Raw genomic sequence first — 21,646 nt, 5'->3', positions numbered from 1 at the left:
GGGCCGGGGTGGGGCACCCCAAACCCGCCCCGGGTCACACACGCACCCCCCCCGTGCCCCACGCACTCAGCTTGAGGTCCCGGTGCACGAGGCCGTGTCCGTGCAGGTAGCGCAGCCCCGAGATCACCTGGCGCAGGTAAAACCGCACCTCCGGCTCCCCCAGGCGGCCCCGGGCACGCAGGATGTCGGCCAGGGACTGGGGACAGAGAGGGGAGGCGCTGGGACAGAAGGAAAAGGGACTGGGATGGAGCGAGGAGGGACTGGGGACAGAGCAAGGGGCCACCCTGGGCCCTGCTGAAGCCCCGGCCAGGGGGGGTGGGTGCATTGCTTGGTTTTGGAGTGCAGGGGCTTGGTTTGAGGTGCGGGTGCTCTGTTTTGGGGTTCAGGTGCCCAGTTTCAGGGTCAGGTGCTCACCCCGCGGCTGCAGAGCTCCAGCAGCAGGCAGAGGTGGCCGCGGTGGGTGAAGTGCCGGTGCAGGCGGACGATGTGCCGGTGGCTCAGGTGACGGTGCAGCTCCTGCTCCCGCTCCACCTGCACCGACACGAGCCCGGCAGCCCCCGGGGAACCCTCGGGATCCGGGCACCCCCAGCACACACCCCTCGGGCAGGGCTGGGGGGCTCTGGGGGGTCCCCATGGGTTTTGCCCCCCCCATCCCTGGGGACTGTCCCCCCCGGACTCACCCTGTCCCCGGTGCCCACCGCAGCCAGCCGGGCTTGAGGAACGACCTTCAGTGCATAGACCCGGCCACTGGTCACCTCTGTCACCCAGTAGCAGCGCCCAAATGTGCCCTGCGAGGATGATCCCGTGGGAAGGGGCAGCCCGGCACACGGAGGGGGGGCGGGAGGGGTCCCGGGTGTTGGGGCGCCCACCCGTGTGCCCTCCCTCCTGCTGTGGCTCAGTCCGTGTCTCCCCCCTGCCTCTTCCCCTTCCCCAGAGGGGGTGTGGTGGGTCCCCCTCGGATCAGGACACCTCGGGGACCCCCTGCAGCCCTGGGGAGTGCGGATGTGGGACCCCCCCGGGGTGCCCAGAGGGGAGGGGGTGCTGGCGGGGGTGAGGGGCTGTTCAGGGGTGCAGGGAGGGGGGATTTACCTGTCCCAGGAGCCGTCCCCGCTTGTAGATCATCCCACTGCCTGAGTCCTTGATGTACCAGCCGGGGGGCTCATCCCCTGCGTGCCCCGGGACCATCCTGCCCGCTCTGCTCTGCAGTGGGGACACCCCAGGGACACCCCCACCCGACACTGTAACCCCTTCAGCTCCGGAGTGCCCGTGGGACCCAAGGGTGCCGGGTGACCCCCTCGCACCTGAAGCCCCCCAGAAGATGTCGAAGGAGGGACCCCCAGTGGGATCAACCCAGGATGCCCAGAACGGGGGGGTCCCGGATCAAGATACGACCTTGTAGGGGGGTCCTGGTGCCTCTTCCCCCCTGCTGCTGGGGCTGGTGGGGTCCCGAGGGGGGTGCAGGTGCTGCGAAGCAGCAGCTCCGCCCCCCCGGAACGCCACCAGCCCCCCCTCCGCGGCCGCCGGAGCTCCGGGCCCCCAAGGGTTAACGGGCGGCCGGGGAGGGCTGGGCGCACCTTTGGGGCTGGATATTAATAACGCGGCGGGGAGGGACGGGAGGCGAACCGGGCGGGGGGGGGGGGAAGCCTCGCCCGGCCCCCCCGGAGCTGCGCAGGCGATGCCCGATCGCGCCGGGTCCCCCCCTCTCGCCGCCGCCGGGACACCGAGCCGGGACGGAGCCGCCGGGACGCCGCGGACGAGGGGCTGCATGGCCGGGGGGGGCTGTGGGGGCCGCCCCGTCCTCCGCGGGGCACCCCCCGGCGCTGGGTAAGGTCCTGATTTCTGCTCAACCCCCTCGCGGGACCCCCACCCCGCACCCCCGCGCACCCCCGGGGCTCCTGCGGGGAAACTGAGGCACGCGGTGCCCCCCGCGCCGCCGGCGGGGTCTGGGCATCACCCGACCCTCGGCAGGGTCCGGACCCACCGGTACCCACCCCGGAGCGACGGCACCGCGACCCCCCGCCCCTTCCCCTGCCCCGCCGGGGGCACCCGGAGCCCGGGGCTGGGGGCGACCACTCGCGACCCTCCCGGTCCCCGTGGGAGCTGCGCGGCGGGAGGGAACTGGCTCGGCCGGGGGATTCCCCGAGGCGGGGCCGGGACCCCGGAACCCCCCTGCACCCCTCCGGAACCCACCCTGCACCCCTTTGCACCCCCGGCACCTCCCGCACCCCCCACCCCCCCGATCGGGCGCTTTGAGGGGCTCCGGGATCAGGCGCTTTGGGCCGTGGGGGGCCCCCGCTGCCCCCCACCCTGCTCGCCCCACGGCGGGGCCGGATCCGGATCGGGGAGCGGCGCGGAGCCCCAAGCGTGCAGGTCTGGTCCTGTCCCGGCAGGCAGCGATCCCGGCCCGGCGCCCGCCGCGGGGCCCTGGGAGTGGCGGGGCCATCGCCCGTCCCGGTGCCGTGCGGGAACGTGTTTGGGACACGGCGTCGCCCACCCGGCATCACCGACCCGGTGTCACACGCTCGTTGTCACCCACCCGCCGGACCCCCCCGGCAGCACCGGACCCCCCGTCCCCGCCCCGGGGACCCTCCCGCCGGGGCTGCTCTTGCCCCTCTCTCCTCCTTCCCCCTCACTGCGGTCCCCGGGGGGGGCTCGGCGGTGGCCCCTCCCCAGGGGCGATGGGGGGTGTGGGGACACCCCCCTGCCACCCCCCCGGTCCCTGGGACGGGGGGCTCAGGGCTCTGTGCTCCTCAGGTGCCGGCGGCCGTGGCGGCTCCTGCTCCTGGCCTGGCTCAGCCTGGTTGGCACGGCACAGGTGAGGGGTTTGGGGTGCACGGTGGCACCCCCAGGCCGTCTGACCCACACCCCGGTGCTGATTGTCACCTCCCTCGTGCAGGACCCAGCCCTGGGCACACCAGCAAGGGTCCCCGAGGCCCCAGCCCCTGCTCGGCCCCGCTGGCAGCCGGCCCGGGGGACCTGGGGGTCCTGGGGCCCCTGGAGCCCCTGGAGCTCCTGCTCCAGCTCCTGCGGGGACGGGGTCGCCCTTCGCACCCGGAGGTGCCAGCGGTGAGTGGGGCACGGGGATCCCATCCCACGGCAGGACCCAAACCCCCCACGGGGCACCCAAATCCCCTGGCACGGCTCTGCCACCGCCCCTCGTGTGTCCCCGGGTGCCCTCAGCACCACCTGGGGGGACCTGGAGCCTGGTGGCTCCACCCTGCTGGGATGAGGGACATCGTGGGACATCGTGGGACAGCGGGGTCCCCGCTCCTGCTCCCCCGTGGGGGGATGTGTCACTGCCAGCCCTGTGGTGGCTCGTTGGCATCGCAGCCCTGGAAATGGGGGGTTCCCTGGGGGGGCCGTGGGGCACAGACAGGGCTGCTCAGGGGGGTCCCTGTCCCGGCCCCACCGCGCTGACACTGTGCCAGCAGGACCCCCGGGGAGGAGCCGTGCACGGGGGACCTGCGGCAGTACCGGCTCTGCCAGCTCCAGGTGAGCACGGGAAGGGCCGGGCACTGACGTGGCTGGTGCCAGTCCCCATCCCGGCCCGTGGGCTCCATCCTGCCGCTCCCACAGGGCTGTCCCAGCGGCTCCGTGCCCTTCCGGGCCATGCAGTGCTCCCTCTACGACAACAAGCCCGTCCTGGGCACCTCCGCCCGGTACCGCTGGGTTCCCTTCCACGGAGGTGAGTCCCGGGGGGGACACGGTGTCATGGGGCTGATGGGGGGGCCACGGCTGCCCCTGGTGTCACCTTCTCACCCCAATCCATCAGCCCCCAACCTCTGCGACCTCAACTGCCTGGCCGAGGGGCACAACTTCTACTACAGCTTCGGGCGGGTGCTGGACGGGACCCGCTGCGGCCCCGGCTCCCCGGACCTGTGTGTTGGTGGGCGCTGCCTGGTGGGTGTGAGGGGCTGGGACTCCCCAGGACCCCCCGGGACCCCCAGCCCTGACCCCCCACGCTGAGGCAGTGTCTGGGCTCCCATAGAGCGTGGGCTGTGACGGGATCCTGGGCTCGGGCCCCCGCCCCGACGCCTGCGGCCACTGCGGCAGCGGCTCCTGCGTCTTCGTGCACCGGCTGTTCCAGGGCTCGGACCCCTCCTCCGGTGAATGAACCATTGCCCCGGCCCCCTCCATGGGTGAATGCTTTGGCTCTTGGCTCCCCTGTCCTCCCGTCCCCTGTCTGTGTCCCCAAGGCATTGCCTGAGTCCCCTGTGACCCCGTCCACCAGGGCATCGTCCCTGATCCCTCCCTGTCCCCAACACTCAGGGACAGGGACAGCAGGCTCAGAGCAGCCCCCTCACTGGGGTGATTTGGCCTCGTTGCAGAGGGTGTTGCTCCTCTGGGATGGGTGGAGGGTCTCTGGGGCACCCCTGTGGTCTGTAGGGTCCCAGGGGTGTTCAAGGGTCCCTGGGGGCACCCAGAGTCCCTGTGTCCATATCCAGAATCCACAGGGTGCTGGGCAGGTTGTGGGGACAGTGATTCCCGTGACAGCAGACAGCCCTGGATTGCACCCCAGGGCCATTGTGGGGTGCCCCCAATGTCCCATCACGTGGGGCCCGGGTGGGTTACTGCCCCAGACCCCGGTCATCTGTACCCCATCCCCTCCTGCCCCATCCACCCAGGATGTCCCCTCAGGCCCTGCCCCAGCTCTGCCCTGACTCTGCCCCCCACCCCGACAGGATATTTTGGGTACATGAATGTGACCAAGATCCCGGCTGGGGCCACCCACATCAAAGTGACGGACAAGAGCCGCAACTACCTGGGTAGGACACGAACTGCCCTCGTCCCAGTCAGCCCCAGTCCATCCCAGCTGGTCCTGGCCAGTGCCAGCTGCGGGTCTGGGCAGGGCAGGGCAGGGCAGGGCAGGGGGTGGCTGTGTCATTCCGTGCTGTGTTGTCCCTCATTGTCCTGTGTTGTCCCATGGCTGCCGTGCTGCTCCCTCGCTCAGATGCTGTTTTGAGCATCCCGGGGTCACTGAACTCACAAACGCTCGGGGCAATTTTCCAGAGGCTGCGGCCCGTGGGTTTTGGGAAGGGCCGAGCTGGAGCGGGGCCAGACCGGCCCCTGCACACCAGGACCAGCACCCCCGTTCCCCCCGCTCCCCTCCCCAGCACAGCCGGAGCCCCGTCCCCCTCTGGGAGCAGGGTCTGGGGGCTTGGTGGAGGCGGGGGGTTGCACACCAGGGTTTGGCTCCGGCTTGGGCCCAAAGCCAAGATCTTACAAGAAAGCAGATTCCCCGGAGCCCTGAGCGCGGCTCTCCCGGCCCACGCTGCCCTCCCTGCGCCGGGAGAGGCCTCCGGTGGGGACCCGGGCGGGGGGTCCCGGGGGCTGTGCGGTGCTGGGCCCCGGACCCGCTCGCTCCCGCAGCGCTGATGATGAGTGACGGGCGTTATGTGCTCAACGGGGACTGGGCCATCGCCTGGCCGGGGCCCTACGAGGCCGCCGGCACCCGCCTCACCTACACCCGCACCCCCGACGGCACCGAGAGCCTGGAGGCACCCGGGCCCACCGACCAGGACCTGCACGTGATGGTGAGGGCGGGGAAGGGGCACACGGGGACAAGGGGCAGCCACCCCCAGCCCCCCCTCAGCCCTACCCCTGCCCCCCAGGTCCTGCTGCAGGAGCCCAACCCTGGCATCGAGTACGAGTTCTGGCTGCCCCACGGGCACCCCCAGCCCGGCCATGGGGACACCAGCCCCCTGCGGCAGCCCCAGCCCCGGGGGGCCGGCAGCCCCCCGCCCCAGGAGCCCCCGCTCACCCCGGCCCCTGCACGGCCCCCCCAGCCCGGGGGCTCTGCCACGGAGCCGCCGCCGAGGAGCCCCCCAGGCTGGAGCCAGGATGGGGGTGCTGCAGGTACCTACTCCCCTCGGGGGTCCCCACAGCCCCCCAAACCCCTGGGCTTGCTGCTGTGGATGGGGGGTCCCGGAGAACTCAGGGGTAGAAATGAGATGGGGGCCCTAAAATGAGCCCTAAAACCCCCCTCCAGAACTCTCAGGAGCCCGGTGTGTCCCTCTCTGGAGTCTGGACCCTCAATGAGCCCTCCCAGGACTTCGGGGTAGGGGGTTTTGGGGTGTGAGGAGTCCCCTCCGCCCCCTAAATTGCTGCAGCTTTGTCCCCGCAGGGCGATGCGGGAGGTGCCGCCCGGCCAAGGGACGTTCCCAGCGCATCCGGCACTTCTGCCAGAGCGACTTCGGTGAGTGCCGGGGCGGGAGGGGCTCGGGAGGATGCCGGGGGCGGGACAGGGCTCAGGGCAACACCGGGGGTGGGAAGGGGCTCAGGGTGCCCCCTCCTCACCCCGCAGTGTTCCACGGGCGGATCCTGGCGCAGCGCTTGGTGGGGCGGGAGACGCGCTACGAGGTGGAGGTGAAGGCGCCGTACCGGCAGCGCTCGCCGCTGGTGTCCCGGGAATACCTGTGGGTGCCCAACACCTGCGGGTGCCCCCCGCTGCGGGAGGGCGGCGAGTACGTGCTGATGGCGCGGCGGCACGTGAACCACGAGCACACCCTGAACCGCATCCTGCTGCAGGACGGCGGCTACGCCCGGCCCTGGACGCCCCGCGAGGCCCGGCTGGTGCGGGAGGCGGCGCGGCACTGCCCCCAGCCCCGGCCCCCCTGAGCCCCCCCCGGCCCCAGCGCCCCCCGGGACGGGACCCCGAGGGCGAGCCCGGTGCTCCTGCCGTGCACCGACCCCTCCCCTGGCTGTGGATGGACCCCCAGGGACCCCCGTCCTGCCCTGGGGGATGTCACCGTCCGTGGGGCCCGTGTGGCAGCGGCGTTGGGGTGGGGGTGAAGGAGGGTGGTAATTTATTATTTTTGCAGAAAATAAACCCGTTTATCCCCTCGCTCGCCGCGTGCCCCTTCCTGGCTGGAGCCGGCCCAGGGGGTCTCCTCCGTGTCCCCAGGGGCAGGGGGTCCCCAGAGTGTCCCCGTGCCGAGCCCCCCGAGCAGCTCCCGCCCCGCAGCGTGTCCCTGTCCCCGATGGCCCCGTGCCAGGCTCTCCCCGCCGGGGTCGGGGACCTGCCGCTTATCTCCCTTCCGGCGGAGGCAGGCGGGTCCCCCCCTCGTGCCGGAGCCCCCTCGCCCGTAACCCAACCCGTGGAATGGGGGGGGCCACCGCGGGGCCCACACGGGGACGGGATGTGACGGGGGGCACTGGGGCACCCTGAGGGTCGTCGCCTGCTTGGGGCTCCCTTGGGGGTCTTGTGCCTGTTGGGCGGTGGGTTTGGAGCTGGTGCCAGGGAAGAGCTGAGACCTCCCAGCTCGTGTCGCTGGTGGCTGTTCCTGAACTGGGGTACTTGGGAGGGTACAGGGGTGGGTGCCCTGGGGTGCCCCAAGTGGCAGCTGCCAGGCCAGGAGGGTCCTGGTCACATCGGGTAGTTCATCACCCCGGGGCAGAGATGAGCCCTGGGACCAGCTGGGGCTCAGTACTGGGTTCCCCAGCTGGTCCCAATAAAGTCTGAGTGATTCCAGGTGCTCCAGGGTGATTGGGGTAGTAAAGGTGCCTCCACCTTGTAAGAGTGGCCCCTCTCGTTCCTGCTCTGTCCATTTGGGGCTGCCAGGGTGGGTTTGTCCCTGGGCAGGGAGGGTGTTCAGTTCCAGCTGCCCACCGAGGACTAGGCCGGGCCAGGGGAGCAGGATGGGGAAAACCCCTCGGAGAGGCCGTGGGGAAGCTGTGCCCTGGTACCTCCAGCTCTAACTCGAACTGGGGGCTGGGCAGTGTCCCCAGGACTGTCCCTCAGTGTGTGCACAGACCCCAGCTCAGCCCGGGGCTCGGGGTCCCCCTGAGGAGAGCCCCTCTGTCTCAGCTGCCTTTGGAGACAAAGCCCCATTCCGGCTCCCTCCTCTCCGTGCTCTGCAAGGTCCAGCCAAGGGTTTTCACGGGTCTGGAGAAAGGTCTGGCTCTCTCCCTTAATTCCCAAAACTCTTCAGCTGAGCAAACACACTGTGCTCTGGCCAGCACAGCCGGGGAGGGGGGGGACACAAACCCCCTCCCCGATGTCCCGGGGCAGTCCAGGGTCCTGGCGTGGGGCCGGTGCCCCCGGGAGGGCCCCAGCTGGCAGCTCTCCCTGTCCATCCCTGCCCGGTGCCACGTGCCGGGGCACAGCTGCCACCCTGCTGCTGCCAGTCCCCGTGGGACAGCGAGGGCCGGGGGTCTTTGCCTCCTCTCACTGCCCTGGGGGGGGGGAGCAGGGTGTCTGTGGGGTGCAGCCACACTGGGATCCCTTTTTTTGAGGCCTAAAAGTTGCTGGTGAACGGGAATTGGGGCCCATGGAGTGGATCCGGGCTGTCTTCTGCTGCCTCTGCTCCGTGGTGGGCTCGTGGCTGAGCTCCTGCTGTGGCACCGCGCGGGTGCAGCTGCTTGGACACACGTCACATCTTGTCCCGCTGCTCCTGGGAAAGGGCACAGGGCTCCTGGCCCCTCTGGAAATGCTCAGATCCCTGAGGGTGTGGGGGGGACGAGGTGGGGAGGGGGGACCACTACCCCTGTCCCCGTGCAGAGCCAGACACGGGGTGGGAGCAGCTGCTGAGAAGGGAAATCACCCTGCACAGAGGGTGGTCCAGGAAGGCAACAACCAGTTTATTTTGGAAGCCGGGCGAGATGCCAGCCGTGTCCCAGGCTGTGTCCCTGCAGCCCAGGCTGGTGTCACTCTGTCCTTCCGGCCTGGGGACAGCAGAAGGCGCCTTTCCCTGCACGAAGGGCCACCCGGCACGTGGGGTAGAGGATGCCCGCCAGGACCAGGCTGCTGCAGGCCAGCACGGTGACAACCAGGAGCTCCCTGCGCAGCCCCCCCGGGCTCAGGGGGCCCTGGGAGGGGGAGCAGGTGTGGGTGAGCTGCTGGAAGGTGCGGGTGGAGGGGCAGGACGTGCAGTTTGTGGCCGAGGCGCCCTGGCAGGTGTAGCAGGAGGGGTGGCAGTGGGCACACACGCGGGCCGCGGCGGTGGCACTGCGGGTCCGGCCGTAGTAGCGCGGGGGGCAGTAGGGCAGGCAGGAGCGCTGGTGGGCGTACAGGGAGCTGCCACACTCTGAGGAGAGAGGGTGGGATGAGCCCCCCCGGGGCCCAGAGCACTGTCACTGTGCCCCCCCAAAGCCTCACTCACCCTCGCAGGCTCCCTCCTTGTCCCACCGGACACAGCCGTCCGTGGCGGAGGCTGCGGAGCGCCTGGAGCTCATGTCCTCATCCGTGCCGTGCAGGTGCAGGATGAAGCTGGTCAGCTGGCCTGGGGACAGGAGGGACAGGGCTCAGGACCTGCCAGGTGATGGATATGGGGCTGGAAGCTTTGGGGCTGTGCCCCCTTCCTGGCCCTGTGCTGGCCAGGGAGGCCCTCGGAGCAAACAAGGGGCCCTCTAGATAAGGAGGGCTCGTGGCTGGGAGGGAGAAGCCAACAAGTTGCTCATCCAAGGGGGGGAAGGAAGAAGAATGATCAGGCACTGGGTGATCCCAGTAAATGGGTGTCCCCTCCCAGGGCACCCACCTGTGTTATGGGCATCACCCTTGTTCTCCAGGTGGAGGGTCCAGGTCCCCTTGGGGTTCTCATCCCAGAAGTGTGTGGACATGAAGGTCCAGTCCTTGTAGCCCTCCTGGCTGGTGTCGTAGGGGCTGGAGGAGGAGAGGAGAGCTGGGAGTGCCAGCTGGGGGGCTGGAGGAGCAGGATGTGGCCAAGGACAGCCTGGAGTCACCCCGTTCTTGCTCTAAGGGGGCACTGCCACGTGGCAGAGGCCCGGAGGAGTTTTGGGCCTGGTGAGCCCCTTGCTGGGGGTCTCCTGGCCCCGGGAGGGCTGTGGAGGGGCCCCCCCAGCCCCTGGTGGGTGCCAGTGCTCCGTGTCCTTACCGCATGGTCACCAGCGTGGACGTGGTGCCCGTGGGGCTGCTCAGGGCCACCACCAGGTCCCCCCTGCGGCTGTAGCTCAGGGACAGCTGGACCTGGACGTGCTCCAGCGAACGGATGCTCTGGGAGCAGGAGAAGACATCTGTGGAGATGGTGAGCTTGGAGCCGATGTCCCTGTCGAGGACAAGCTGGAGGTGAGGGCATGCCTTCCCCTTCCACGGGCATCCTGCCCTCCTCCACGGCCTCCAGGTACAGCCCTGTGCCCGCAGCAGACCCTGTGCAGCACAGGCCGCTTTTTGGGAGGCAATCCCTGTTCCTGGAGCAGGCACAGCAAGTCCCAGTGCGAGGCTGGGCCCGGGGGTGCTGTCCCTTACCTGGGGGCCTGAAGGACCTTGACTGAACACTTCTCCTGAGGCCGAGTCCCTGCCCAGGTCACAGCCTCCTGCACCAGCAGCCCCGCGTCCAGCAGCCCGTAGCCGTAGTAGTGGCTCACTGGAAAGCAGGTGCCACCAGGAGAGGACCCGTGAGCCCCTCAGTGCTGGGAGAGCACCGGGAGCTGCTGGAAGGTGTCCCAGGGCCGGGTGAGGGGAGCAGGAAGGGCTGAGCCCTGTACTCACCCCTGCGTCCCACCCCGTTCTTGGCCCAGTCCTCGGCCTTCAGGTGAGCGGGTCTGGAGGCCCTGATGATGAGGTGCTGCAGGTCACGCCAGCTCAGGGCTGGGCTGGAAGCAAGGAGGATGTGGGGATAGAGGTGTCTGGGTTGGCTTTTAAGGGTGGGATTCAGCCCTTCTAACTCATGAGGTGGGTAAGTCAGCTGTCTGGGTCCAACCAGGTCCCCCCACAACCTTCTTCAGTGCCCACGTGGGAGCAAAAAGACCTCCAGAGCAAAATTCTCCTCCTGTCCCCTGCTCTCCCATGGTTTTGGGAGAAGATGCTGCCCCACCAGAACCTGGGGACACCTCAACTCTGCACTCCCAACCTCCCTGCCAGCAGCCTCCCCCCTTCCTCGGGGCTTCCCCTCTCCCTGGGGGCTGTCCTGCTCTCTCAGTGTCACCTACTTGGCCTCCAGTGCCAGGGCGACCATCCCTGCGGCCAGCGGGGCCGAGGCCGAGGTGCCCGTGTGCTTGTCGGTGCAGCGGTGGTGCAGGTCTGTGGTCACCTGGGGGAGAGGGGGGGTCTCAGCACCACTGCCAGGGAGGGCTTCCCAGAGCTGGGCACCTCCAGGAAACGCTCCTTTTGTGACCCTTTGGGCTTTTGGGGGGGGTCCACACAGACTCTTTACTAAAGCCACCCTCGCCCTGCCCAGGTGAGGAGGGCTGGGATGAGCCCGCCCCGTGGGATGTACTGGGATGTGCCATGTGCCCCATGGGATGTGCTGGGATGCACTGTGGGATGTGCTGGGATGTGCCATGTGCCCCATGGGATGTGCTGGGATGCACTGTGGGATGTGCTGGGATGTGCCATGTGCCCCATGGGATGTGCTGGGATGCCCTGGATGCCCCGGGGTCGTTGCTCTGGTGGGGCTGTCACCACACTCACGATCTGCACATCGCTGCTGGCCCTGCTGCTGTAGGTGGTGGTGAGGATGGCAGCACAGCCCTCGCTGTAGCGGGGCCGCTGCCCGTCGCCCAGGACGCTGCCCACCGACACCGTGTAGATGCTGTTGCCGTACCCGTCGCAGTTGCAGTCGTCGTAGTGGATCCCTCCGTTGCCCGAGGCCCAGATGAAGATGGAGCCGAGCCCCCCCCGGCCCTGTTGGGGAGGCAGAGGGGGGTGGGCAGGGGGTCCCCGTGCCCCCGAGGTCCCCGAGGCCGGCGCTGGGCTCACCTGGCTGACCCCCCTGTGGAAAGCGGCCGCCGCCAGCTCGCCCGGCCCGTCCACCGTCCTGCCATCGTCCTCGGGGCCCCAGCTGGCACTGTAGATGTGGATGTGCTGCGAGTGCAGACTGAGGGCCTGGGCCTCCACCACGTCGATGATGGGACCGTCCAGCATCCGCACGCCTGAGGGTCAGCACCGGGAGCAGATGTGGGCACCGGGAGCAGCCGTGGGCACCGGGAGCGGCCGTGGGCACCGGGAGCAGAGGTTGGCACTGGGAGTGGCCGTGGCCGAGAGGTGGCAGCACCGGGGGAGGCCGGGAGGGCTCCAGGGAGGGGAACAGGAGCCACGCAAGTGCCACGCCAAGGGGAGGGACGAGGGGCACCTCGACAGCCCCCCCTTCGCCCCCCACTGCCTCGAGCACCGGCCACATGACCCTGCCCTAAGCAGATCAGGCTGTGCCACTGCCACGAGCCAGTTCCCAAAGCTCCTTGTTAAGCCTTTTGTAATTAAGCCCGGGGAGTTATCCCGGCTTTTAACCCCCTTTGCCACCCTCGCTCCTGCAGGGGCGCCTGAGCCTGCCCAGGGATGGTGCTACCAGGTGTTGGGGTGGGCATTAAACCCCCGGGGAGCTCAGAGACTGATGTGTGGTAACAGTGCAGCACCCTCTACCCCCCTGCACGCCCCCATTGTGGCCCCACCTGGGGTCATGCACCCTCCCAGGGTGCTGGAGCTGCTTTCCAACCTCCATCCCACCAGAGTGGTGTCTCACCTCCAATTTTGGCGTTGTAGGCGACGCCTGCCCCGCAGATCCCGTTGTTGGCCACAGCTGCCACTTCTCCTGCACAGCGTGTCCCATGCCTGGGGGGGCAGAGTGAGATGGGAGGGGGGTCTGGGGCAGCCTCAGCCCCCCGAGGGATGGAGCAGAACCCACCAGTTATTGTCCCCATCACCGTATCTGGGCTGGGGATCGGGGTCGTTGCTGTTGAAGTCGTAACTCGCCTGCGGGTCCTGTTACAGAACGAGGCACCAGCGTGAGCGAAGGGCCCTGGCAGGGCTGTGACAGCCCAGCACAGGCGCCTGGCACCCAGCCCAGGGCTGGCACCGCCGGGGGCCCTCACTGCCAGCCCGGGGGGACGGGGGGGCCCCTTCGGGTCCAACTGTGCTGGGTCAGTCTGAGCTAAACTGAGTCCAGGGAAGGGAACAGAGCTGGGGAAGGGGCTGGAGCAGCAGGAGGGGCTCAGGGAGCTGGGGGGGCTCAGCCTGGAGAAAAGGAGGCTCAGGGGGGACCTTCTGGCTGTGCAACCCCCTGACAGGAGGGGGGAGCCGGGGGATGTCGGGCTCTGCTGCCAGGGAACAAGGGACAGGAGGAGAGGGAACGGCCTCAGGCTGTGCCAGGGGAGGGTCAGGTTGGACACCAGGAGAAATTTCTCCATGGAAAGGGTGTTCAGGCACTGGCAGGGGCTGCCAAGGGAGGTTTGGAGTCCCCAGCCCTGGAGGTGCCCAAGGAAGGACTGGAGGTGGCACTCAGTGCTCTGGGCTGGGGACAAGGTGGGCATCGGGCACAGGGGGTGCTCTGTGATCCTGGAGGTGTTTGCCAGCTGCCATGATCCTGTGGAGCGGGGTGAAAGCAGCACAGCTTGGCTGTTTCAGTGACAGAGCCCAGCGTGGGGACTCACCCAAGGGTGACCCTCACAGGAGAGAGGAACTACAACCCACAGGAATTGCGTTGTTACAAACACCCAGGATTTATCTCTCCTTCCTTGCTGAGCACATGAGGGTTTACCAGCTTTACTGGCTTTGCAGCTTGCTGTAATTACACCAATTTTGGGGGCTCGAGTGTGTGTACAAGTTCTAACATTTCCTCGACGTGAGAATTCACTGTGGGAGACTCCAAACCTGTGATCTGGCCCTGGACAGGCCGAGTTCCCACCTCACAGTCCCAGGGGCGGGATGAAGGCACCGGCTCCCCCCCTCCCTGGGGACCCCCCACCCTGGAGGAGCCTGTTCCTGCACCCCCTCGTAGTTACGTAGTTGGCTGCCAGGTCGGGGTGATCCTTCTCCAGCCCATCATCCAGGATGGTCAGCACGACCCCCCGCCCCGTGTAGCCCCTGCTCCAAGCCGTGAGGATGTTCAGGTCGGGACTGATGTCGTTGTTCTGGAAAACAGATTAAATTTGTTCAGCAGCCTGGGAGTGACCTCCAGGGGCTTGTGCTGCCTCACCACCGCCAGCGTTAGCCCTGTTTGTGTGCTGGGGCGGGCAGTGGGAAGGGCATTCTGTGCTCTAGGTGAGGATTAGAAGGGGAAGCAGCACCATCTCACCATGTACCACTGCTTGGGGAACCAGGGGTCCGTGGGCACCACGCTGGCACCTCTCTTTGTGCGCCTCTTCAGCGTCTGCTGCTCAAACCACAGCACCTGGGCAGGGGGCAGCGCTGTGGGTGCCGGGCAGAGCCTGCCCAGGGTCGTGCCCAGGCTCCCCGTGCCCCCCTCCCTACCTCGGGGTCCCTCATCAGCCGCACGTGCCACCCCCAGTGCCTGCTCAGGGCTCTCTGCCGGGTGCCACGGTGTCCCAGGTGGTAGTAGGGCTCTCCCTCCATCACCTGCGGGCACAGGGAGCTGCTGTCAGCGTTTCCAGCCCGGCTGGGGACACCCACACCGGCTCCACACGGGTGGGGGGGTCAGGAAGGTGAATTTAATGTGAGCTGAGCATGGCAGGACCAGCAGAAAGTGTCACCGGGAGACAGAGCAGGGGTCTGGGGGGAGGGTGTACCCTGGGGGTCCCTTGTTCTCCCCCTGCATGCTCAGAGGGGACACCGGGACAGATTCAGGCTGCCCCATCCCAGGAAGTGTCCAAGGCCAGGTTGGACAGGGATTGGAGCAACCTGGTCTGGTGGAAGGTGTCCCTGCCCACGGGATGAGCAGAGGGGACAAGTGAAGGGGGCAAACAGTGGGGACACAGGGTGGGGATGAGCACGGGCAGTCGGGACAGTGGGACATGGGGTGGGCTGGGCCCGCCACCCCTGCCCAGGCCGCACCTGGCCCAGGTACAGCAGCCCGTGCCGGCGGGCCAGGGCCTGGGCGTCCTGCGGCCCCGCCGCCACCCGCACGGCCCAGCTACTCAGGTAGACGCGGGGCTTGGCGGGGGCGGCGGCGGCGGCGACCACCGGCACCGCGAACAGCACCGCGAGCAGCCCCGGGAGCGCCGAGGGCGCCGGGACGGGCCTGGGCCGCGCCGCCATGAGGCCGCGGCGGCCGAGCGCCAGTTGCCATGCCAACGGCGTCGGCCCCGCCCCCGCCCGGCCGGCCTCGCCTCATTGGCCGCTTTGGTCCGTCCCCGCCTTCTCATTGGCCCCGCCCCTCCCCGCCTCCCCGTTGGCCGCGCCCCCCGGCTGGCCACGCCCCCCCGCGGCCGCACTGCCCGGGGCGCGGGGTCGGTGCGGGGCCGCTCCGGGGCCGCCGCTTCGTCCCCTTCCTCCTCCTGCTCCGCCTCGCCGCCGCCATGGGCTCGGTGCAGCAGCGCCTGCAGCGCTTCCTCGACCGCCCCGGGCCGCTCAGCGACCTGCTGGGCCGGCTGGAAGCCCGTACCGGCGTCCAACGGCTCTACCTGGCCTCAGGTGCGACCGGTACCCCGCCGCCCCCCCGGTTCTCCTGTCCTGCCCCCCCACCCCTCCTCTTTCCTGGGGCACCCTGGCAGCCCCTCACCGTGGCTCTGGGCTCGGCGGGGGCACGGGGAGGGAGGGCAGGGTCCCCCCCGGTTGAGGGGTGCAGAGCGGGGCCGTGCTGAGAGGGGGCCGGGGGGTCCCGGGGGGTGGCACCGCTGTCACCGCTCCGTCCTCGCCTTCTGCGGAGGTGGAATCCCGAAATCCCGCACCCTGAAACCCGCGGGGTCCGGGTGTCAGAGGCGTCACACGGACCCTCGAGGCCCCCTGGCAGAGGGGGGTCCCCATTTTGGGTGAGCCCCCAAATCCTGGTGGGTCAGCCCAGGCACTGGGGACGGGAGCTCGTCCCTGTGTCCCACCGGGAGCGTGGGGATCCGGCCGTTAACCGGATCCTGTTGCTCATTAATGAGGAACCAGCCAGATTCTCCCCGGGGAGCGTCCCCTGGCACAAAGTGCCCCCTCTGCTCTGACCCTCGGCCCTGTGCCCTGTCTGCCAACGTACAACTGGCCCGTCCACGTGCTCTGAGTTGGGGTTTCATATCAAACCTCCCAGGAGGGACTCAGGGTTTCCCGGTTTCCCATGTCCCTCCTGGCGCTCCCTCTGCCTTTGGCCTCCAGGTGTGATTCCCTGGCCCTTCACCTGCTGCAGGGCTGGTTTTTCTGCTCCGAGGGGGAAAACTGTCCATGAACAGGCACGTGCTGCCAGGAGCAGGTTGTGTTTGGATGCGGTGCCAGTCAGGTGTCTTCCAAGCAAAACAGTCCCGGGGATTTGGTCAGGCTCAGATATGAGGGACTTTTGGGGCAGGACAAGAGTGGAAGCACCAAAAAGTGATGGTTCTGTGCTCTGGATCCCTGTCCTGGAAAGGAGAAGCTGCTGCTAAACTAAAAACTCCTGATTTCTCCCTCTTCTGGCCCTGGAGCAATCCCTAATTTGTGTTTGAACCCAGCAAGGTCAGTTCTGCATCTCTGGAGCCCGCAGTGACCCACGGCCTGGGGTTTGGAGCCCATCTCCATGGCCTCTGGGCAGCAGCTGCCCCCTCAGCGAAGCCTTTCCCTTGGTTTTTGCTGTTACATAAATTTCTCTGGGGGTTAAAATCCCATGAAATCCCTTCTAAGGCTCTTGGGGAATGAAACCCAGCACTGCCTGGACCTGCCTGTTCTCCTTGAAGGGAGGTTTGGGATTGCTCCAAAGCCACGCTGCTCCTGCCCGTCTGCTGGGAAAGACCCGGAGCCGTGGCAGCCCCGGATCGGGGCCAGAGCTGAGCCCAGGAATGCTGCAGTGAGCAGAGCCGGGATAATCCGCCCTCCAAGCCCCAGCAAGGACTTTCCTCTAATTCACCGGCACAGACAGGTTAATTCCCAGCTTTCCTCCTGCTGATGGAGGAGCTTTTTCCAGGGCAGGGGAGAGGCTGTCGGGCTGGGACAAAGTGCCCTTGGCTGCGCTCCGTGTGTCCCTGAGGTTTTCCTGCCCTCCGAGCCCCGTGGTTTCGGCAGCAAGAGCTCCCTGTGCCACCTTCCCCATCCACCAGTCCCACTGATCCGGCCTCCTGCTGGTGTCTTGAGGGCTGTGCAGGCTCCAGGCGACCGAAACCTTGCGCTTCCACTTAATTTACCGCTCTAATTGAACAGCTGGGAAGCGGGGTTGGATTGCTGCTCCCTGGGGAGCCGATCCCTCCTGCGCCGGTGGCTGCTCAGCACGAGGAGGAGCCGCGGGATCCCGGCCCCGGGAGCAGGGCTGGCCCTTGGACAGGCGTTATCGGAGTGCCAGGTGGCTCCAGGGGAGCCGACTTTGGACCGTGGGTGTGTGCCGCTGTGTGCCCGTGTCCCCGGTTCCGGCGGTGCCGCGGCCCTGGCCCCGCTCCAGGCTGGCGACGGGGTGAAAGTGCTGACAGCTCTGTGGCAAAGTCCCTTCCAGGGCCAGGGAGGGGACAAACAGTGACAGGAGCAGGTCGTGGGGCGCTCGGGGAGGAGCAGACCCTGCCACGTGACTCAGCGCCTCGTCATGCTGGAGTTAATTGGGGGTGGTCGTTACCCCCATCTAGGGGGTCCTGGAATGCGCCTCTTCCCGCCCTGGGATGAGAGTCCTGCTCAGCAGCCTGGGAGGGGTCTCTCCCCGCTGGTGGCGGGTTCGTGACCGTCCCCTGTCCCCCGGCAGGTTCCGTGGCCTTCCTGGGGCTGTACCTCATGTTCGGCTACGGCGCCTCATTGCTCTGCAACCTCATCGGCTTCGCCTACCCCGCCTACGTCTCGTGAGTACCTCTCCCACCCCCTGCAGCACCTGGAGAGCGTTCCCTGCCCTTGGCTGAGGGTCTCCCTGCTCAGTGAAGAGGCAATTATGACTGGGAAGCTCTTGAGGCCTTCCTGGAAAGGCTGGGACGGTGCCAGCTTGGGGCGGGAAGGTTTGCCCCAGGGTTTGGAGGATTTGGGAAGGAGGAGCCCACCCCAGGAGTGCAGCAGCCGTGCCCTTCCCCTCTCCTGCCGCAGCATCAAGGCCATCGAGAGCAGCAGCAAGGAGGATGACACCATGTGGCTCACGTACTGGGTGGTGTACGGCGTCTTCTGCATCGCCGAGTCCTTCTCCGACCTCTTCCTCTACTGGTTCCCCTTCTACTATGCCGGGAAGGTAACGGCTGTGCCAGGGAGAGGGTCCTCCTGCCCAAGGGCTGAACGTGGAGGGGCTGAATGTGGAGGGGCTGAGTGTGGAGGGGCTGAGTGTGGTGGGCTCTGCCCCGTGGGGCCATCATGGAGCTGCAATCAGCTCAGATCCTGGCACCTCCAGTGAGCTCCAGCCTCGGAAGCTGCCGCTGGACCCGGCTGGGGGGGCACTGGAGCAGCTCGGCCCCTGCCCTGCCACCCTCCAGCTGAGCCCCCGTCATCCCTGCAGTGCCTGTTCCTGGTGTGGTGCATGGCCCCCGTGCCCTGGAACGGCTCACAGGTGCTCTACCACAGCATCATCCGGCCCTGCTTCCTCAAGCACCACGAGACCGTGGACAACGTGATCAGTGACATCAGCACCAAGGCCCTGGACGCGGCTTCCACCGTCACCCGAGAAGGTAACGCGGGTCCCTCCGTCCTGCTCCGTGTCCCGGCCGGGCGGTTTTCCCCGAGCAGGGCTGTGTGGGCAGCTCACTTTAACCACCACCAGGGCACCGTTTCTCCGTGCCCACGCTCCGTGGTCCCCCAGCAGTGACAGGAGCCCCTGCGGGGTGTCGCTGTCCCCTCTCTAACCTCTGTGTTCTCTTTGCGCCGCACCTCTGGTCCAGTCCTGCAGACTCTGGCGAGCAGCAGAGCCCGGCTGGCGGCCGGGGCGGCCCCGCAGCTCAGCCTGTCCGTATGTAACAGCCACGGCTCCCGCTGCCGCCGCGGGGAGACGGGGCCGGGCTGTACCGGGTGCCCGCTGGGCCCGAGGCCGGGGCTCGTGGCCACTGTACCAGGGCTCGTGGCCACCGTGGCAGCGGCCAAACCGCCCTGCCCCTGCAGGCGCGGCTCCCGCACAACTGGCCCCTTCTCCTGGGGCGTGGGTAGAGCAGGCGCTTCCCTCCTGCTTCTCCATAGCCAGACCCTTCCATGTGTCCATCCGTGTGTCCGTCCCTATGTCAGTGTGCTCCTCACAGCGCTGCCAACCTGTGGCTCCCATCCAGAGCCCCCCGGGTGTGGGGAGCAGGACCCTGGTGCCACCCCTGTGCTCAGCGGGAGGGGGAGGGAACGGGATGGTGACTGGGATGGGCTGGGCCAGGGACACCGGGCACTGCCCCGGGGATGGGCACTAACCCTGTCTGTGTGTCTGCAGGAACCAGAGCATCCCTGAGCCTGGCAGAGGAATTGAACAAAATGAAGTGAGAGGGGCATCAGCACCCCCGGTACCGGCACCAGCATCCCCAGTACCGGCACCACGGCCCCAGTACCATCACCACGCTCCTGGTACTGGCACCGTCATCCCCTGTACTGGCACCAGAGACCCCAGTACCGGTACTATGGCCCCAGTACTGGTGGCATCAGTGACTCCAGTACCGGCACCCCGGGCCTGGATCGTCCTCAGCCGGGATCCTGGATCTGTCCAAGCCAAGCCTGTCCCGTCCTCCCTATCCCCAATAAACCCTCGGTGCCCTCGAGCCGCCGCTCCGCGTGTTCTGTGACACCGCGCGGCGCCTTTAAGAGCGGGGGAGGAGCCTGGGAGGGAGAGGGCGTGGTCTGATCATATGACGTCACCGGGGCGTGGCGGAAGTGCGGCGGAACGTGGCGGGGGTTGGTCCGTTGGTCCGTGCGCGGTACCGGGGGTCTGTCTGTCCGTCCGGGGCGAGATCGGGGGGGCTCTGTGTGTCCTGGGGGGCGGAGCGTCCGGTCTGTGTGTCCGGGCGTCTGTCTGTCTGTCTGTAGACGGGCAGGGGGGGGCAAGGAGGGGTCTGTCAGTGTGTCCGGGAACAGCGTGTCTGTCTGTCTGTCGGGAATGGGCAGTGAGGGGGTTCTATTCTGCCTGTGCTGGGGGGGACGGGAGAGGGGGTGTCTGTCGGTCTGATGGGGAGGGAACTCAGTCTGTCCACGGGGCAGCGAAGGGGTCTGTGTGTCTCCTCGGGGGGGGCGCTGAGGGGGGTCTGTCTGTATTGGGGGAACAGGGAGGAAAGGAGGGATCTGTCTGTCTGTTTGTCCCGGGATGGAGAAGGTGGAATGTTCTGTCTGTCCATCCTGGAGGGGCAATGAGGGGGCTCTGTCTGCTGGGCTGAGGGGGACCGGAAGGAAGGTCCGTCTGTCTGTCTGTCCAAAGGGCAGCTCAGAGGAGTCTGTCTGTCTTAGGGGGATAGGGAAGAGGAGGGTCTGTCTGTCTGTCTGTCCAGTGAGGGCACCGCAGCCCCCTCACCCAGCTGCTTCCCCCTTCCACAGCCCCCCCTACATGAGCCTCGCCCGTGATGAGCTCCAAGGCCAAGCGGGTGCTGCCCACCCGCCCTGAGCCCCCCAGCGTGGAGCAGATCCTGGAGGACGTGCAGGGCACCCACCCGGCCGACCCCGTCTTCGTCCTCCCCGCCGAGCCCCCCCTGGACCACGGCCCCGCTCCAGGTGAGCCCGGGATGGGCAGGGGGGCGTGGGGAACCCCCCCAGTGTCCCACTGACCCCCGCCGTGCCCCGCCAGGCTCCCCCGACCCCGCGGCCGAGGAGCGGGAGCGGCTGTACCGGCAGAGCCGCTCCTACGTGGGGATGAACCAGCGGCTGCAGGAATCCCGGGAGCGGCTGCGGGAGCAGCGCCGGGAGCTGGAGCGGGCGGGAGCGGAGCTGGAGCGTGGGATCGCGGAGATGAGGGAGAAGGCGCTCTGAGGGCCGGGGTCGGAGCCCTGACTCCTCCCGGACTGTGGTGGGGCACCTCGGGACGCCCCAGGGGGTGGTTTCGCCTTCCCAAATCGGGGCGGAACCGTCCGCGTCGTGTTTAAGGGATTTTGCCGTGGGACGTCCCCGCCGTGCCAGGGCCCGGCTCTGCCACCCCGGTGACGTTTCCCCAGGGAACAGAGGGATCTGCTGGGAAGGGCTGCCCAGCACGGCCACACGGTCCCAGTGCAGGAACAAAGGCTTGGACCCCACACTTGCTCCCTGCACTGGCTGCCACGTCCCCCGTGGGTGGCACGTCCTCCGTGCCCTCACACCACAACTTCCCCTACGACTTCTCCCTCTGGTACTTCCCGGAGGACGATCCCGTCGCCTCCAGCATCGCCCAGCGCCTCAGGCAGGAGGGGTTCCGGGGCTTCACGGAACACCAGGACCAAGTGGCCGGGACGTCCGTCATCCTGACGGCCCTGGAGGTCATCGAGGCCAGCCGGGTGGCCATCCTGCTCCTCTCGGCCCGCTCCGTGGGCGACCCGTGGTGCCAGCGCGTGTCCCAGTGGAACCTGCTCCGCGTCATCCACCGCTGCGGGACCAGGGTGGTCCCCGTGTGCGTGGGGGTGACGAGGGCCCAGGTGCCCCCGTTCCTGCAGCACCTCGTCCCGCTGGACTACCAGAGCGAGTTCTTCTTCGAGCGGCTCCTGGCCAGCCTGAGAGCCCACCCGGGCAGAGGGGCCCGGCGGGTCCCACCCAAAGGGACACGCTGAGGGACCATCGGGGGGGGTTGGCTGGGGGCCAGCACTGGTGGCCCCGTGGTGATGGTGGCGGGAAAACTGTTCTTGTTTTGCTAATAAAGGTGGTGGGAACGAACCCTAACCCAGTGCTGCAGATTGTCATAACTCTCCCAAACCCCCTGTTCTGGTAGAGCTGAAGATGCCGCTTTCTGTCTGCAAAGCCGAGCACCGAGGGGGCTGTGGGTGTTTCCCACCCCCACAGGTGTTACCCTGTGGGTGCCTCTTCCCCTTCCTGCCC

General features: G+C 68.0%; 4 protein-coding genes and 1 long non-coding RNA gene across 10 annotated transcripts; 4 read left to right on the top strand and 1 right to left on the bottom strand.

The window, feature by feature from the left end:
- The first annotated feature begins 1,675 nt into the window (after positions 1-1,675).
- ADAMTSL5 (ADAMTS like 5) lies at positions 1,676-6,703 on the top strand. The gene is made up of 12 exons (XM_032711656.1): positions 1,676-1,824; positions 2,755-2,815; positions 2,897-3,066; positions 3,432-3,492; positions 3,577-3,685; positions 3,773-3,900; positions 3,989-4,106; positions 4,683-4,766; positions 5,371-5,534; positions 5,613-5,856; positions 6,125-6,196; positions 6,305-6,703. Exons 1-12 carry the CDS (start codon positions 1,676-1,678, stop codon positions 6,616-6,618), a joined length of 1,674 nt encoding a protein of 557 aa, XP_032567547.1. The 3' UTR covers positions 6,619-6,703.
- Positions 1,738-2,929, top strand: LOC116799158. The gene is made up of 3 exons (XR_004361001.1): positions 1,738-1,824; positions 2,755-2,815; positions 2,897-2,929. It is a non-coding gene; the product is annotated as an uncharacterized LOC116799158 (long non-coding RNA).
- Positions 6,704-8,559: 1,856 nt separating the features above from the next.
- On the bottom strand, positions 8,560-14,921 carry PCSK4 (proprotein convertase subtilisin/kexin type 4). Of its 2 annotated transcripts, none has more exons than XM_032712257.1 (15): positions 14,684-14,921; positions 14,144-14,248; positions 13,968-14,063; positions 13,675-13,803; positions 12,579-12,655; positions 12,417-12,505; positions 11,657-11,829; positions 11,369-11,581; positions 10,888-10,988; positions 10,448-10,551; positions 10,205-10,322; positions 9,834-10,004; positions 9,477-9,601; positions 9,102-9,221; positions 8,560-9,026 (listed from the first exon to the last, which is right to left on the bottom strand). In XM_032712257.1, exons 1-15 carry the CDS (start codon positions 14,885-14,887, stop codon positions 8,647-8,649), a joined length of 2,205 nt encoding a protein of 734 aa, XP_032568148.1. In that variant the 5' UTR covers positions 14,888-14,921; the 3' UTR covers positions 8,560-8,646. The 2 variants fall into 2 exon arrangements, with proteins under 2 accessions (XP_032568148.1, XP_032568149.1); XM_032712258.1 differs by having other exon boundaries at positions 10,448-10,509.
- A 134-nt stretch (positions 14,922-15,055) lies between these two features.
- Positions 15,056-19,419, top strand: REEP6 (receptor accessory protein 6). The gene is made up of 5 exons (XM_032712259.1): positions 15,056-15,262; positions 17,463-17,556; positions 17,792-17,930; positions 18,192-18,360; positions 19,098-19,419. Exons 1-5 carry the CDS (start codon positions 15,148-15,150, stop codon positions 19,145-19,147), a joined length of 567 nt encoding a protein of 188 aa, XP_032568150.1. The 5' UTR covers positions 15,056-15,147; the 3' UTR covers positions 19,148-19,419.
- An 89-nt stretch (positions 19,420-19,508) lies between these two features.
- On the top strand, positions 19,509-21,482 carry C27H19orf25 (chromosome 27 C19orf25 homolog). Of its 5 annotated transcripts, none has more exons than XM_032712069.1 (3): positions 19,509-19,564; positions 20,186-20,359; positions 20,433-21,482. In XM_032712069.1, the coding sequence occupies exons 2-3, from the start codon at positions 20,212-20,214 to the stop codon at positions 20,612-20,614; spliced, it is 330 nt and encodes a 109-aa protein (XP_032567960.1). In that variant the 5' UTR covers positions 19,509-19,564; positions 20,186-20,211; the 3' UTR covers positions 20,615-21,482. The 5 variants fall into 5 exon arrangements, with proteins under 5 accessions (XP_032567960.1, XP_032567959.1, XP_032567961.1 ...); XM_032712068.1 differs by having other exon boundaries at positions 19,518-19,575; XM_032712070.1 differs by having other exon boundaries at positions 19,534-19,552.
- The last annotated feature ends 164 nt before the right edge of the window (positions 21,483-21,646 follow it).

The sequence above is a fragment of the Chiroxiphia lanceolata genome, chromosome 27, assembly GCF_009829145.1.
Source record: "Chiroxiphia lanceolata isolate bChiLan1 chromosome 27, bChiLan1.pri, whole genome shotgun sequence".
NCBI lineage: Eukaryota > Metazoa > Chordata > Aves > Passeriformes > Pipridae > Chiroxiphia > Chiroxiphia lanceolata.
This window is presented reverse-complemented; position numbering and strand designations above follow the sequence as displayed.